Here is a 14,075-nt window from a genome sequence, read left to right as displayed (position 1 = left end):
AATTTATATTACTATTTTTATATATATTTAAATTTTACATAATCTCTGTATAAAAAACTAAATTTAAAATCTGGCAATTTATTTAAATACCAGCAAGTTTTATTATATATATATATAAAATCGAAACTTTTATATTTCCCTTCTTTTTATACAAGTTTTCTAGTAAAAGTCAAAGATTGTCGATGCGTTTCACTAGTAGTTAAACGTTCCGCTATTGGCGGGGACTTAGAAGGAAATGACACGCTATTGGCCAGCGAGCGTTGTGTATACCGGACGTAACCTATCGCATTGCTCCGTTGCGTTTACTAACGCAATATAAAGATGCACATAAGGAGATGGCTTCGTTAATGTTGGCGTCACCGCTAAACAGTTCTTCCGTTGATCGAGGCAAGAGGATTTGGGCTTCGGTAGTTTTTTAAATTCGCTGGAAGCGTCTTTCACGGACACGGTGTTATTGTGCACCAAATTGATGATTTGATAGTGCCAGGGCGAGTGATAGTGCAATAAAAAAATTGATTTATTGTGAAACAAAATGTCAACGAAGGCAACAAAGAAGAGCACAGCGGCGAGTTCGAGTAGCAACGTGCAGTCGTCACAATTCAGCACGTCAACGCCGATCGGCCAGCGGCCAGGGAGTCCTTTGAGTCCGACCCGTTATTCACGTCTTCAGGAAAAGCAAGATTTACAGAATCTAAATGATCGGTTGGCTTGCTACATTGACAAAGTACGACATTTGGAAACCGAGAATTCGAGACTTACGCGGGAGGTACAGACGACCCAGGAGACTATCACCCGCGAAGTATCTAATATAAAATCTATGTACGAGCATGAATTGTCCGATGCAAGGAAACTATTGGATGACACTGCGAGAGAACGAGCAAAGCTAGAAATTGATACCAAACGGTTATGGGATAATAACGAGGAGCTCAAGTCCACGTAAGTCACATTTAGTTTTATTCTGGTCGAGTGATAATGCGTCTCGGAAATACGTATGAATCGATGCAAGCCTGATTTCAAAGGGACGAGGCCGAGGCAATTATAAAATTTACGATTTCTTGTAACCAGCATGTCTCATGTTTTAGCGTTAATTCCCGCTATGTTTACGAGCTCGAAACCGTTTGATTTGCATTTATATTTTATGTATATATTGTATATAATTTGCATTTTATTACGCGTTATTTACAAAAATATCGCAAAATTTGGGGTATAGATGGAGGTGATTATTTGGAAAGTTATGATAAAGGTATACTTATATTTATAGTTCATGATATATTTTTGCAAATAGTATTATTGTTTTGCAATAAATATTTCCGAAATTTATAAAAATAAATGGTTGATTCTGTAAGGGTTGTTTACATACGGTTCGTTAGATATATTTTCTATCTGATTCAATGTTATTTATAAATTTCATATCACCAATTAAAATGTAACAATATTTGAATGTGTTTGCCGAAGAAAATGATAAAATTAATATTGATACTTAAGAAAAAAATTTTGTTCTCTAATAACAAAATAAAGTATATTTGTAAATAAAATATGTGGAATTAAAAGAAAATAATACATGTTTAAAAAATTATTAGAATTAAATACAAGGATATCAGGAAGTAATGTATTTTATAATTGTCTATTTTTATACTTAAAAAATGTATTTCGATATATAGACGTACATTGTACTTCAACATTTGCATGTTAGAATTCTTATTACTCCTACATTTGCTTGTATACATTAATGAATGGTAAACATGTGTAATGATATGCAAATGCTTTATACATTGGTTTAATGTTAATTTAATGACTCTTAACTTAATTCAGAATTAAGCCATTGTATACATTTATTGATACAAATTGTTTAGTTACATTGTTTTATTACATGTATTATGCACTTCACTTTAAGTGTGCTTCACTATAAGTCAAATGACACTATCAATGTTGATTGCTATAACTAGGCTAGATATCTAAGGAACATCAAACATAAATGGGATTTTTATATTATGTTAATGCAATAGAAATTCATTTATAGCATTTATATAGCTTTATCAAAATATGGGTATAGATATATATCTGTGAAAAGAATTTGCACGTTTGTTTACTTTTCCCTTTTCCTAATTGTTACATTCTAATCTAAAGAAAATATACCACGAAGTTTATCTGTAGTAGTTATCTATAGTATTCTTTAAAATCGAATATCAATTCCTTATGTTTATTTTTCCGAAATATATATCGCTAGAACGTAGTTGAATGAAATTTTCAAGAGAATGATGTTCCATTGATAAAATTCGTTATAAAATTTTCGGAATATTTGGGTGTGCCTAACTAACTTGAAACGTGACGTTACTACGAGCGATTGTGTCACGTTTACTATGCGGCGGTGATGTCATCTTCAACCGCATGTATAACCTCGACTAAAAACATTGACCTCCTTTCGAGCAAGCGTTTGAGCAATCGATAAAAATACAAGTAAAACGAGAAACGAGAAGCGGGAAATACATATTACTTTGTTTAACAGGCTAAAAGATAGAAACGAATAAAAGTATGTATGTATATACATATAGTATGTAGAAATGTCTTTAGATTTATTGTAAACATATATTTAATATTATGAAATATCGAAAATTTAATAGTTTATATTTTTATGAATAAACACAAGTAATAAAATGAAAAACTAATGTTTCGGTTGGATTGAAACTTTGACTCTTTGTAGTTTACATACATAGTATATTTTGAGGAATATCAATATAGTACATATGTATATATTTGCTTGTGTTTTGTTTAACGGAATATCTCCACTATGTTTTTGAACTCGACTGCTGAGGGTTTTAGCGTCTGGATTTATATTCAGCTTTTTGTTTTATTTTGTATTGTAAAGTGTATTGTAAAGTGTAAGCCAGTCGTTAAAAAATTCGAAATGTGTAATATTTTTAATTTTCCCAATCATTTTTTTATCGATCTTCAAAATTTACTGCAGTTATCATTATGATGAAATTATATGTAACATATATGTATACATACATTGTCAATGTTGGCTATATAGCAGTTATAAAAAACGATACTTCTTGGTGAAGGAAGTGACATTGATAGAGTTGTAAAATACTTGTTTTCGTATGATGATCCAAACCTAGCGTTTTTTGTGGTAAAATCTTGTCATGGGTAAAATTTATATATGTGTGGCCTATAAATTTTACTTCATTCCAGAGAATCGTTTTTATTTTATATACTTATTATTTTTTAATTGAGTATTTGAATTAGTCTTTATTTGTTACATTTTATTTTATTTATCACATTTTTATATCACATTGATACATATTATATTTTACGAGTCTAATATACTGTACATTTTAAACTAACGAAATATTAAAACTTTTCGAGACATCGTTGTACAAAATAAAATTCTCGATGTGGGTCGTTGCCTGAAATAGAAACACTAAAGCTCTCTTGTTTTCGACTACCAGAATGTCTTAAATGATTAAAATTTTTTCATGGAATTTATTATGTATATACATACTTAGAAGAGAAATATGAAAAGATTTTTTGTATTATATAATGTCAAATTTAATATTTTTAATACATAAATGGAGAACAATGCATGAGATTGCACTGTTGAGTTATGAAAGTTTTAGATATTATATTTAAATATAATATGATATTATACATTTTGTCATATATAGATTATAATATTTTAATATATTATATTATGATATTAAATATTAATATTATAATATTAAAATATCTAAAATCTATAACTGTATTTTAAATATTTCTTAGCTAATAAATTTTGTAAATATTTTGTGTGGTTTTCTCAGATTAGATAAAAAGTTAATGGACTTACAAGTTGCTGAAAGAAATTCATTATTATATGAAACACGCTATAATGATTTACAATCACAATATAATCAGTGTCAAGCAGAACGTAAAAAAGATACTGAGAGGAGAAATGAATTAGAACAAGAAGTAGAGAAATTGAAGGCATTGTTAGAAGATTCCCGTAAACATCTGGGAGAAGAAACTCTACAACGTATTGTTCTTGAAAATAATATTCAAAGTTTAAAGGAAGATATTAGCTTTAAAGACCAAATGTATCAACAGGAATTAACGGAAACACGAACAAAGAGACAGGTTTGTATTTGACGGTATTTAGTTAGTGCCATTTTAAAAAATAACCACATAGTTATAGGTATATTTAGTATAAATGTTTCTGTATGATTGTCCATTTTTACTATATTTTATTCTAGATTGAAATCTCTGAAATAGATGGTCGTCTTGCTGAGGAATATGAAGCTAAAATGCAAAAATCTTTGCATGAATTACGAGATCAATATGAAGCTCAGATGCGAGCTAATAGAGAAGAAATTGAATTATTATATGAAAATAAAATTAAAAATTTGGCAGCCCATGCCCAACGTAACAGTGGAGCAGCAAGTTTAGCTGTTGAGGAATTAAGGCAAACAAGAACAAGGATTGATACACTTAATCAAAGAATCAATGAATTGGAAGCATCAAATAATGCTTTTAGTGCACGAATAAGGTAATTTATTATGAACTAATTGAATTTATATTTTTATGTAATAAATTTTAAGTATTTTAAGCTATTGTACAAGTTGTAATAATTTAAATATAGGATAAATTTAAATTTATTGTACAAATTTAAATACAGGGATTTAGAAAATTTACGTGAAAATGAGAAGGCCCGTCATGCAGAAAATGTAGCATCTTTGGAAGCAGAGCTAGCACGTATACGTGATGAAATGGCTCAACAAATACAAGAATATCAAGATCTTATGGATATCAAGGTTGCTCTTGATTTGGAAATTGCAGCATATCGAAAACTTTTGGAATCTGAAGAAGCCAGGTAATACAGTTAATGTTCTATAAAAATATTTATAAATTTTATATATTATAATACAATGTAGTTACAAGCATTAAATGAAAAAGAATTTTGTAAATATTTCATATTTATTTATTTACAGATTAAACATCATGCCTGTACAGTCAAGTTCAACAGCGTCTAGTGGCAGGACTACTCCTTCAAGACACACGCCATTAAGAGGTGGAAAACGAAAACGCACTTTGTTAGAGGAAAGTGAAGAACGTAGTAGTACTGATTATAGTGTATCTGGAACATCTAGAGGGGACATAGAAATTACAGAAGCTGATCCTCAAGGACGATTTGTCAAACTCACCAATAAAGGCAATAAAGTAAGATATTTAGCACTGAATAAAGTATTCCAGCATGTTCAATAATTCTATCATACTATATTTAATGTTTTCAATTTATTTTTATTTTTTATAGGAAATAGGACTTAGTGGTTGGCAAATTATTCGTAAAGCTAGTTCTCTGGAAACAGTATTTAAGTTCCATCGTACTGCAAAATTAGAAGCAGGTGCAACTGTAATGGTGTGGTCTGCTGATATTGGTGCTACCCATGAACCACCATCAAATATTGTTATGAAAGGCCAAAAATGGTTTACATCAGATGTTATGACAACTACACTTCTTAACAACGACGGCGAAGTGAGTATTTCTTACATTTTGTTACTACTGTGTTATTCAATGAATGTAAAGAATATCTTCAATATTTTATTCTTCAAATAGGAAATAGCTACTTCAGAGTGTAAAAGACAACAATTGTCTACATCTCTATCCCGACATAGGGAAAACTTGGGTTTTCGACCTTCGGAAGAACTTCACCATCAACAGGTATGTATGAATATGCAGATACAATATTAAGATAGAGGTTATAGAATTATACACATTATGATAGTCGATCTTAATTCGGCTTATTCTTTTTTTTATCCACAGCTAAACCAAATCTTAAAAGGTTTATTTTATTATTTAGGAATAAGTATTAGTGTTATATGTTTTTAAAAATATTTTAATACTATTTTACTCAGTAATGGTATTAATAAGAACATTGAAAATATAAGTGAGAAATATCATAAATACGACCTTTAAAAATTGTTACTGTATCAATGTCCATAGTTGCAATGAAAACTTAAAAACCAATTACAAAATAATTAATGATCTTATTATTTCGAAAAATTGTTTCTTTTTTTGTAATTGTATTTAGTTAATGAAGACAATGTGGCTATAAAACATTCTGATTTTCTTGTCATTTATTTTTATAAAATTCTTATACAAAGTTTCTTTAAGTTTTCTTTAAATTGATTTTATTGTTAGATTTAATGTTTTAAATATAAAATAAAATCGGGATATGTATCATCAACGAATCTTCTTATTCCATAGAGAAGATATCTCTACCCATATTAAGTGGGCGAGCGAACGGTTCTGATGGGTCAATTTATGTAAGTTTTCTACTTATCGAACGTTAAAATAGTCGTCGATGATCAATGTCATTCGCGCTTTAAGTAAAAGAAATTATTTGCTTTGTGTTTTCTTCTTCACAGCACTTTATTTTCATGCTCACGCTTAACTAAAACATCATGAATGTTAAGAATATAATGTAATTTTTGGTTAAAATATAAACATCTCATTAGTTAACCACATTGTCTTTAAGATATATATTTAAACAAACTCATTATACATATAAATATACAGTTATTGTTCAACATTTTTCATTATCATCGATATTGTTATTAACACAATACTATTGGTATTCTTACTTATTGATACTTATATCAACTAAAACGTTAAAATACTAAAAAGTTATTAACATATAGTCCATCACTTTATTGCTGTTATATTTACTTATTGAATTGTTTGAAATTTATACGAATCAACATCTTTTTTTATATATAAAAATAAAAAAAATTATTTTTCATTTGTATTTATAGAGGCTTATTAGAAAATTTCGCCGATGTGATGCATGCATAAACATTATTTTAACATTTTTCCAGAAAAGTTTGGTATTAACTAAGTGAAATCAGTTGATGGAAATATTCATCAAACGATTTCATTGTTTCAAAAGTACATATATATCATTCGTTAAATTTAATTTACAGAATAAAAGGTTCCATTAAAATATACAAATTGCCTGCGTCAGTAATAAAATAATTATATATTTCTTACCAATAAAGTAAATATTATGTGCGTGTATATTTTTAATATATGTACGTGTGTATATCTTTACACGCATGTAAGAATAAACGTACAATATTTATTTCTCTCATAAATTTCTTCATAAAAAATTAACATTCATTAATATTGGCTTAAGATTCTGTAACTAATAATTGTCGAATAATATATATAATGACATAATATAATCATATCATGCCAGTTGGATTCATCGAGCGAACCAATTTTAATTCAGGTATCCAATCTTAATATTTTTGTCTACATAAATATGATTCTTTTTTTGTTTCAGGGTGATCCTCAAGGAGAAGAATTTTGTCGCCTTATGTGAAAATAAGTCCACAAAATAATCTCAAGAATTCTAACAGCACGTTTTTAAAAATGCTTAAAAAAAGGTACACAGAAAAAGCACGAGAGAATTTGGTTTAGAAATCAAATCTCAGAAATTTCATTCATATAAAGAATTCATATAAAGTTTCGAATGATATATTTTGCTTAAGAAAACAATAAAGAAGAGATTAAAAACAGAACTCACGACACATGTTAGTACTTTATATTTATAGAGATATGTACTACATATGAGAAAATATTCTGTAATATAATGTTTAAATCAAACTTAATGAAGAGTTTCATGAAGATTGAAACGATTATTGCATTTACATATTTGCACTTCGTACAAAACTTATTTGTCTGTTATATCAGAGTTGCTGCTTTATTGAATAAGAAGCACGAATAATCTTTTCAGCAAATAACTATTTTTGGCGTACCATTTATTTCTACCTAGTCGTTATCGTGCCTTTTTAAATGTAAAAGAAAGAGATCTTTTTTCTTAGTAGGTAGTAGTATTTATTTTTAAGTACAAACCCGGATGCAATAGGAGCATGGTGCCCGCCGTATATAATATTCAGATCGATTCGTTTGACAGGAAAATATTTTCTGATATGTATACTGAGTTTTCTATTAATTAATAAGACAAGTAAAAAAATGGAACTATGTTTATTGCAAAATGTATCAGCTCCGCCATCCGGAACATCATTTTGTTAATTGTATTCGACTTTATACCATTTATACAAGTAATAAAAATCTATAATTAACCATATCCCTATTATCTTTTCTTATAGTCCTTATCTGTCATTAAATTCTATGTAATTTAATCAATACAAAATTTATATTTTTCTCTTATAGAATAAATTTCAATTTTGCTTTTTGTGTTAAAAATTTAGTAAAAATAATATGATATCCATTCTTTCAATTTATTTAATAATTTTACTAAGATTTTAATTATTTTATCGTGCACAGTTCTGAACGGTCGGTATTACAGAATGTCATGCGATAATTTCTATATTCTCTGTAGCAAATCGCAAAGGACCTATAGGAACGTTCAGACGATCAACATTATTGTCAATATTTAAGGTTCTCAACATTCTATTGACAATATATATTGATCGCCCAGACTTTAGATGGTCTCTTAATATATATAATAATGTTGAGAATCTTAAATATTGACAATAATAGTCACAATAAAATATTGATCGTTTCAAGATATGTGATTCTTCTCGAGATCGATAGTTCAAAATGTGAGACATGAAGTTCCATTTAATATCAGGTCTATTCTATACTTAGTCAATCCCATGACGTTACAATTATAGAACTATTTTTTATCAGTGATGTGCTGCCATCTGATGGTGACTGGAGTAAGTAATTTTGAATTAAAAATTCCTTAGTTGATTGTTATAATTTCTAATGTTGTATAATTTTTATATTAGATGTTATTTGTAAGTAAAGATCTTGATAATATAATATAAATATAGTGGTAAAATAATGGTGTAGTAGATTCATGTTAACGAAAAACTGCTACCAGCGGGTTCCGTGGTGTAGCGGTTATCACATCTGCTTTACACGCAGAAGGTCGCCGGTTCGATCCCGGTCGGAACCACACTTATCCTATTTTTTTTAAATATTTTCGTTTTACAATTAATAAATATGTTTAAAAAATGCCAATCAATAATAGTTGTAAACAGCAAAGGGTAGAAAACACATTATCTTCTTTTGCACCTACTTTATTCTAATACAACCCTTATCACAATTCCAAAATACTGTCCATTAAAGAGAGAAATATATATATATATATATATATAATCTTCATAAATATAGACAAAAATCATATTAATCATTATTGAACAACAATTACAAATAAGGGTGTCGTAGCCCTCCTTAACACGTACAACATAATATATTACATTATAATGCAATGTATCCACTCGTCTTATGGCTTGGAACGAATGAAGAGTTCGTCTCAAAATATATAAAGAAAGAAATATAACATTTTCTTTCAATGATAGCAAACAGGAATGAAGACTAAATGACGTTTTTTACACTGTATATAGAAAGTATGGGCAAAACCAGGTGCCTGGCTTCATTTAAAACATCAAAACACCGTGTAAAGACTTTGGAATATAATTCAGTTCTTACCGTAATAGATTCTTTAAATCCGAGCGTTATAAAAAGCTCAATTCATCAACGCGACACTGAAACTTTTTAACTCGAAATTCTTGAACTTTCAATGGATGAAAAACTACGACGTTCTCTGTTCTGCGATTGATTTCTTACTATCACGAGGTCCAGCCGCGAACGTAACATCATCCGTTGGCCACATATTGCAACTCTTATCTTAGAAAGATATTAATATGCGTCATGACCCGCGTATCCCAGTTTGCTCCACATTTCCTATCATTAAGCTGTCATCGTACTCCTTTTGTTCGGCTTATCTGCGCTTCGTTTATAGTTAATTATCACACGTGACATTTAAAATCCAGTTAAACGAAGGGAGAAGAAATGGAGGGAATCACGGAACCGGAAATCAAAATTGGTATATTCGGCTGGCGTTTGCCCTGTCATGCGTTTGTGTTCGCACGATGGGATGAACAGAGTGTGTTTCTTTCGTTTCTTTTCGTTTCTTCATTCACTGTTTCCGTTCTAACCATCTGGCAATCCACCTGCACCGCGTCGCAGCCAACTGCTTCGTTTTTTTGGCATCGTGTAACGAGAGCAAATCCGGTTTTTAGTCGGGCTTCGGCTATTCAGCGCTTCTTTTTCAGCTGGTGTTTTATAGAGACCCAATACAGGACGACAGGACGACAGAACGGAGAGTAGCGTGGACATCGATGCGTCTTCGAACGATCGCGTTTCTTCTTCCTTCTTCTCTCGTTCTTTTTCGTCTCGTCTTGCAGAGAATCGCGAAATCGACGTGATCATCAAAGATTCAACTGCGCATGACGATACGGATCGTCGATGCTCATGCGATGCCCACGTTCCATCAAATTTCTCATTTTATGTACCGTGTGTATATAACGCGATTGATATCGCATCGACTCTTTCCGTCAGTGACATTTAAGCGATGACATCCCAAAAAGTACAAAATTACGACGAATTATAATTAGTGACAGGCATTCGACTCTCAGTTTTGAGACGATTTTACGTTCTCTGAGACTATCAGAATTCTAGCCACTTGGAATATGATTCGACGCTCTAGTACTCCGGAAAGTCTTGGAAGTGTTGGAAGTCGCTCACGTTAACACGCGTTTGTTTTCGCGCCTACAGAAGCGGAGATATGGAATTGGTGCTCGGTCGTTTGTCTTCGAAGCAGACGACTGCTTGGTAACTTGATTATTCGCTTGGTAATTACACGACGAAGTAGGAAATTGGGTCAAGTGTTGCGAGAATACTTTGGGCCATCTTCGATCTCTAGTGTTCTTCAACAACTCCTATCTTTGTGCGAGGCGTACTTTGATTCACGTGGCTCTCGCTTCCGTGCTTCGCGTCTTTTCAGACGCGAATCCGCGCGATGAAAAGTTACATTGTTTCCACGCTGCCGAGAAGAAAGAACTTGTGAAAAGACAATTTTACTATTATATTGTTTGATCCGTCCGAATGCTACTGTGTGTGAGTTTGATCGTAATCTCGCAGGTTAATCACTTATTTGAATACTTGTAAGAATTCACGTTATCGACGAATGTCGTTTAACGTTTCTTATCTCGATCAAGTAGCTTTATTATTAAACAAAAATATCTGATCAAAAGATATCACTTTTGGGAGCGGACAGCGAAATTACTTTGATCTTCGTCTACATTAATGTTTCCCTGCTTGTGCTGCTGCTAATTCAGTACTAACGATATTTATCTGATCTCGTGAGTCTAGCTTCTAAATATGTTGTTCCACTTTGTTATCTACTACCTAATTTCAAAAACTTTGTTATCGTTTTCAACTACATAACATAGCTCAGCCCACGGATACTTATCGTCACTATTCTCTTTTACAACTGAACTAATATTATTAATGAAATTTTACATATCGCAAGTTACAAGTTTTCAATACAAAGGATTCCTACAAATTACTGTTGCAATTTTACAGGATACAAGCCAGCTGATTTCGACTAGACAATCGACATCACATGGCAAAAATTACTTACGAAGCACAAGTTTACATCTATTCCGCGACTACTCGCTTGTCAATTCACAAACGGCTGGATAAAATTCATAGCGATGTCGATCAAGATTTTGACAATACTGGATTTAGTCACGCATTTCACCTCTCAAAACTGTCATCTCTTCAGTCTCGTAATTGATCATAACTTTATTTTCTGCCGCGATATGTTTTCCTGACTTCAAACGATTTTATGAAATTTGTAGAAAAAAGTAGAACTTTCCCTGTCTGCCACTGTTTTACGAAAAATAGCAGTGGGTCGACTTGCAACTCTACGATCGCCTGTTTTCCAAGAGTTACTAAATTATCGTGCAAACAGGCTCATGACAAATTTTTTACCGAACCGCAACCCTCTTTTAACATTCCCGAACATCGATCGTTCGATAGATCTTTTCCTTATCTACGGAAACCGCATGTTTCAACTTGATCGTCGACAAAACAATGAAACGATTCATGATGGAGGAGGTCAGATACGATCAACGTAGCCAGATCGGTACTAATAAAAAGGATTAGGTAACAATCGGGTCGAACGGCTCGAATTTATCATGCATCCGTGTTCCCTGTGGTAACTGCAGGTGGCCCATTCAGGATGCGGGATGATCGGTCAGAAGTAGTCAGTCATGAAAAAGACGCAAGGACTTCTACCTCCCGCGTGGAACAATCAGTTTCAATGGTTCGGCTTCGTTTAGAACGATACATGGAGTTTCCGTTTGGTTGTTTTGGTGAGTGTTCCGAGGAAACTACCTGTTGGAAAGCAGCGTGAAATCTCGAGAAACCAGTCGCACGGATGTTCAATGTTCCGTCTCCACCTGCAGCCTCTTTTTATTCTTGCTGCTGAACTTCACCCTGACCCTAATCTGCAGTTACATCTCAACCAACAATTAAATTGCCTTTAATAATGATTTCCATGGATTCGATTCAACTATGAGCCGGATGATATTTCAGGTTCTATGTCGCAACGATCGAGCAAGATTTTCCGTGGTTGTATTCATGGTTCTATAATATAACATTTTTTATGCTTTTTGTAGTCTGATGTTACTTGTGTCGTCTTGGGAAATGGGGTGACAAATACGTTAACATGTGTGCTTGGAGGAAAGAAAAGGAATGTTTCGGAAGGATTTACGATTAAAGATTAAAATAATTGGCCGGAGAGATCGGTACTTGTGTTATATTTTTAACGCTTTGATTTTCTCTTACATCTATAGCGTGTCAACAGGACAACACAGAATCTATGTCAACACCAAATACACAGCATGTAATGAACAATCAGCTCGCTGTGGAGTGCCGAAGCGTGCAGACGTGTCTCTAGTGCCCAGTGAAGTTCGAAAACAACACGTGTCGCCCAACCGTCGAAAGTGAACACAGCCAAGTGTTTCCCACCCTTTAGGGAGAAGAAAATCCCACGCACCTAACCCCAACCCGAATACTAGCCTCATAGCCTCACGACTAGTTATTCATTTCGAATTAACTAGCTCGATGATAGCCCAGCAATCACGACCAGGCTCTCCTGAGCAAATTCGCAACTACCTCGCGCTACCTCCTCCGTGGCAGAAGTGCAGCAGATCCCCCCGTACCAACGACGCCAATAATACAAAAAAAACGAAAAATAGAAACACTAAAATCAAACACAATCGACGCCCGGAACGAACAATCAACGATACAAATAAACACCCTCAACAGGTTCGCCGTATTGGAATCCATAAACGACGCCATGGAAATCGCAGACCCGCCACCAAACCAACACGCACAGAGAATCTCCCCTCCCCCACCAATATTTGTTGATGATGTCATCGACATCCAAACAATGATCAAGTCCTTAGAGAGAGAGATATCTCCAAGGAGGACTACAACTTAAAGATAAATAACAACAAAGTAAAAATACTGCCGACGAACCCAGAAGCTTGCAGAAAACTCACCAAGATACTTAGGACCCTGAACGCCAACTTCCACACCTACCAACTCATTTTCCGCCGCTTCGTAACAGGACACACAACAATCTCCACACGCAACAGGACAACACAGAACCTACGTCAACACCAAAAACACAGCACGCAAGGAACAATAACCACACTAACACCAACACCGCTAGAAACCGAAGCTACGCGCAAGTAGTCAACCGGTTGTCACCCTTAGACAACCAAGAACAGAACAACCACAGCAACGATTTATAGAAATCAAAGAGTTAATAAAACATTCTATAAAAGACACCGAAATACTTACAAAAATGATAAGCGACCAAAACGAACTCCTCAGACAGCAAACACAGCAGATAACAGTCATGTTACAATTACTTACTAACATTTTTTTTTTTTATTTATTTGTTGAAATTACAATCAATTCTCGCGTTGAGAATTTTCAGTAATTTTTCTGGCGTGGCGCAGTGACATGGCTGTTTATTTACAATAAGTTAATACTTATTATAGATAGGTATAATTTATAAGTATTATAAGTAAGTGCATATGCTTAGTTTGGATAACTAAATGAATCTAGCGTTTAGGTCTAGCGGGTAGTGCCTCTTCAGCCTGCGAATCTGGTCCGTCGTGTCAAGTAGTCCAGTGATTAGGGG

At 32.8% G+C, this 14,075-nt stretch overlaps 1 protein-coding gene and 1 non-coding gene across 3 annotated transcripts; both read left to right on the top strand.

The window, feature by feature from the left end:
* The first annotated feature begins 337 nt into the window (after nucleotides 1-337).
* On the top strand, nucleotides 338-8,126 carry LOC117157858 (lamin Dm0). 2 transcript variants are annotated; one of them, XM_033336158.2, is made up of 9 exons: nucleotides 338-936; nucleotides 3,801-4,113; nucleotides 4,230-4,522; nucleotides 4,652-4,846; nucleotides 4,965-5,193; nucleotides 5,288-5,509; nucleotides 5,591-5,695; nucleotides 6,242-6,300; nucleotides 7,320-8,126. In XM_033336158.2, exons 1-8 carry the CDS (start codon nucleotides 533-535, stop codon nucleotides 6,263-6,265), a joined length of 1,785 nt encoding a protein of 594 aa, XP_033192049.1. In that variant the 5' UTR covers nucleotides 338-532; the 3' UTR covers nucleotides 6,266-6,300; nucleotides 7,320-8,126. The 2 variants fall into 2 exon arrangements, with proteins under 2 accessions (XP_033192049.1, XP_033192048.1); XM_033336157.2 differs by lacking the exon at nucleotides 6,242-6,300.
* A 764-nt stretch (nucleotides 8,127-8,890) lies between these two features.
* TRNAV-UAC (transfer RNA valine (anticodon UAC)) lies at nucleotides 8,891-8,963 on the top strand. Its single transcript has one exon. It is a non-coding gene; the product is annotated as a tRNA-Val (tRNA).
* The last annotated feature ends 5,112 nt before the right edge of the window (nucleotides 8,964-14,075 follow it).

Source organism: Bombus vancouverensis, chromosome 10 (genome assembly GCF_051014615.1).
Source record: "Bombus vancouverensis nearcticus chromosome 10, iyBomVanc1_principal, whole genome shotgun sequence".
NCBI lineage: Eukaryota > Metazoa > Arthropoda > Insecta > Hymenoptera > Apidae > Bombus > Bombus vancouverensis.
The sequence above is the reverse complement of the archived record's forward strand: the minus strand, read 5'-3'. Positions and strand labels throughout refer to the sequence as shown.

What these genes read in the sequence shown, in the direction of transcription:
- LOC117157858 (XM_033336157.2), top strand. Translation starts at nt 533, where the DNA reads ATGTCAACGAAGGCAACAAAGAAGAGCACAGCGGCGAGTTCGAGTAGC. An exon ending in AAACACGAACAAAGAGACAG is followed by an intron (nt 4,114 to 4,229) that starts GTTTGTATTTGA and finishes ATTTTATTCTAG; the next exon opens with ATTGAAATCTCTGAAATAGA. An exon ending in TCACCAATAAAGGCAATAAA is followed by an intron (nt 5,194 to 5,287) that starts GTAAGATATTTA and finishes TATTTTTTATAG; the next exon opens with GAAATAGGACTTAGTGGTTG.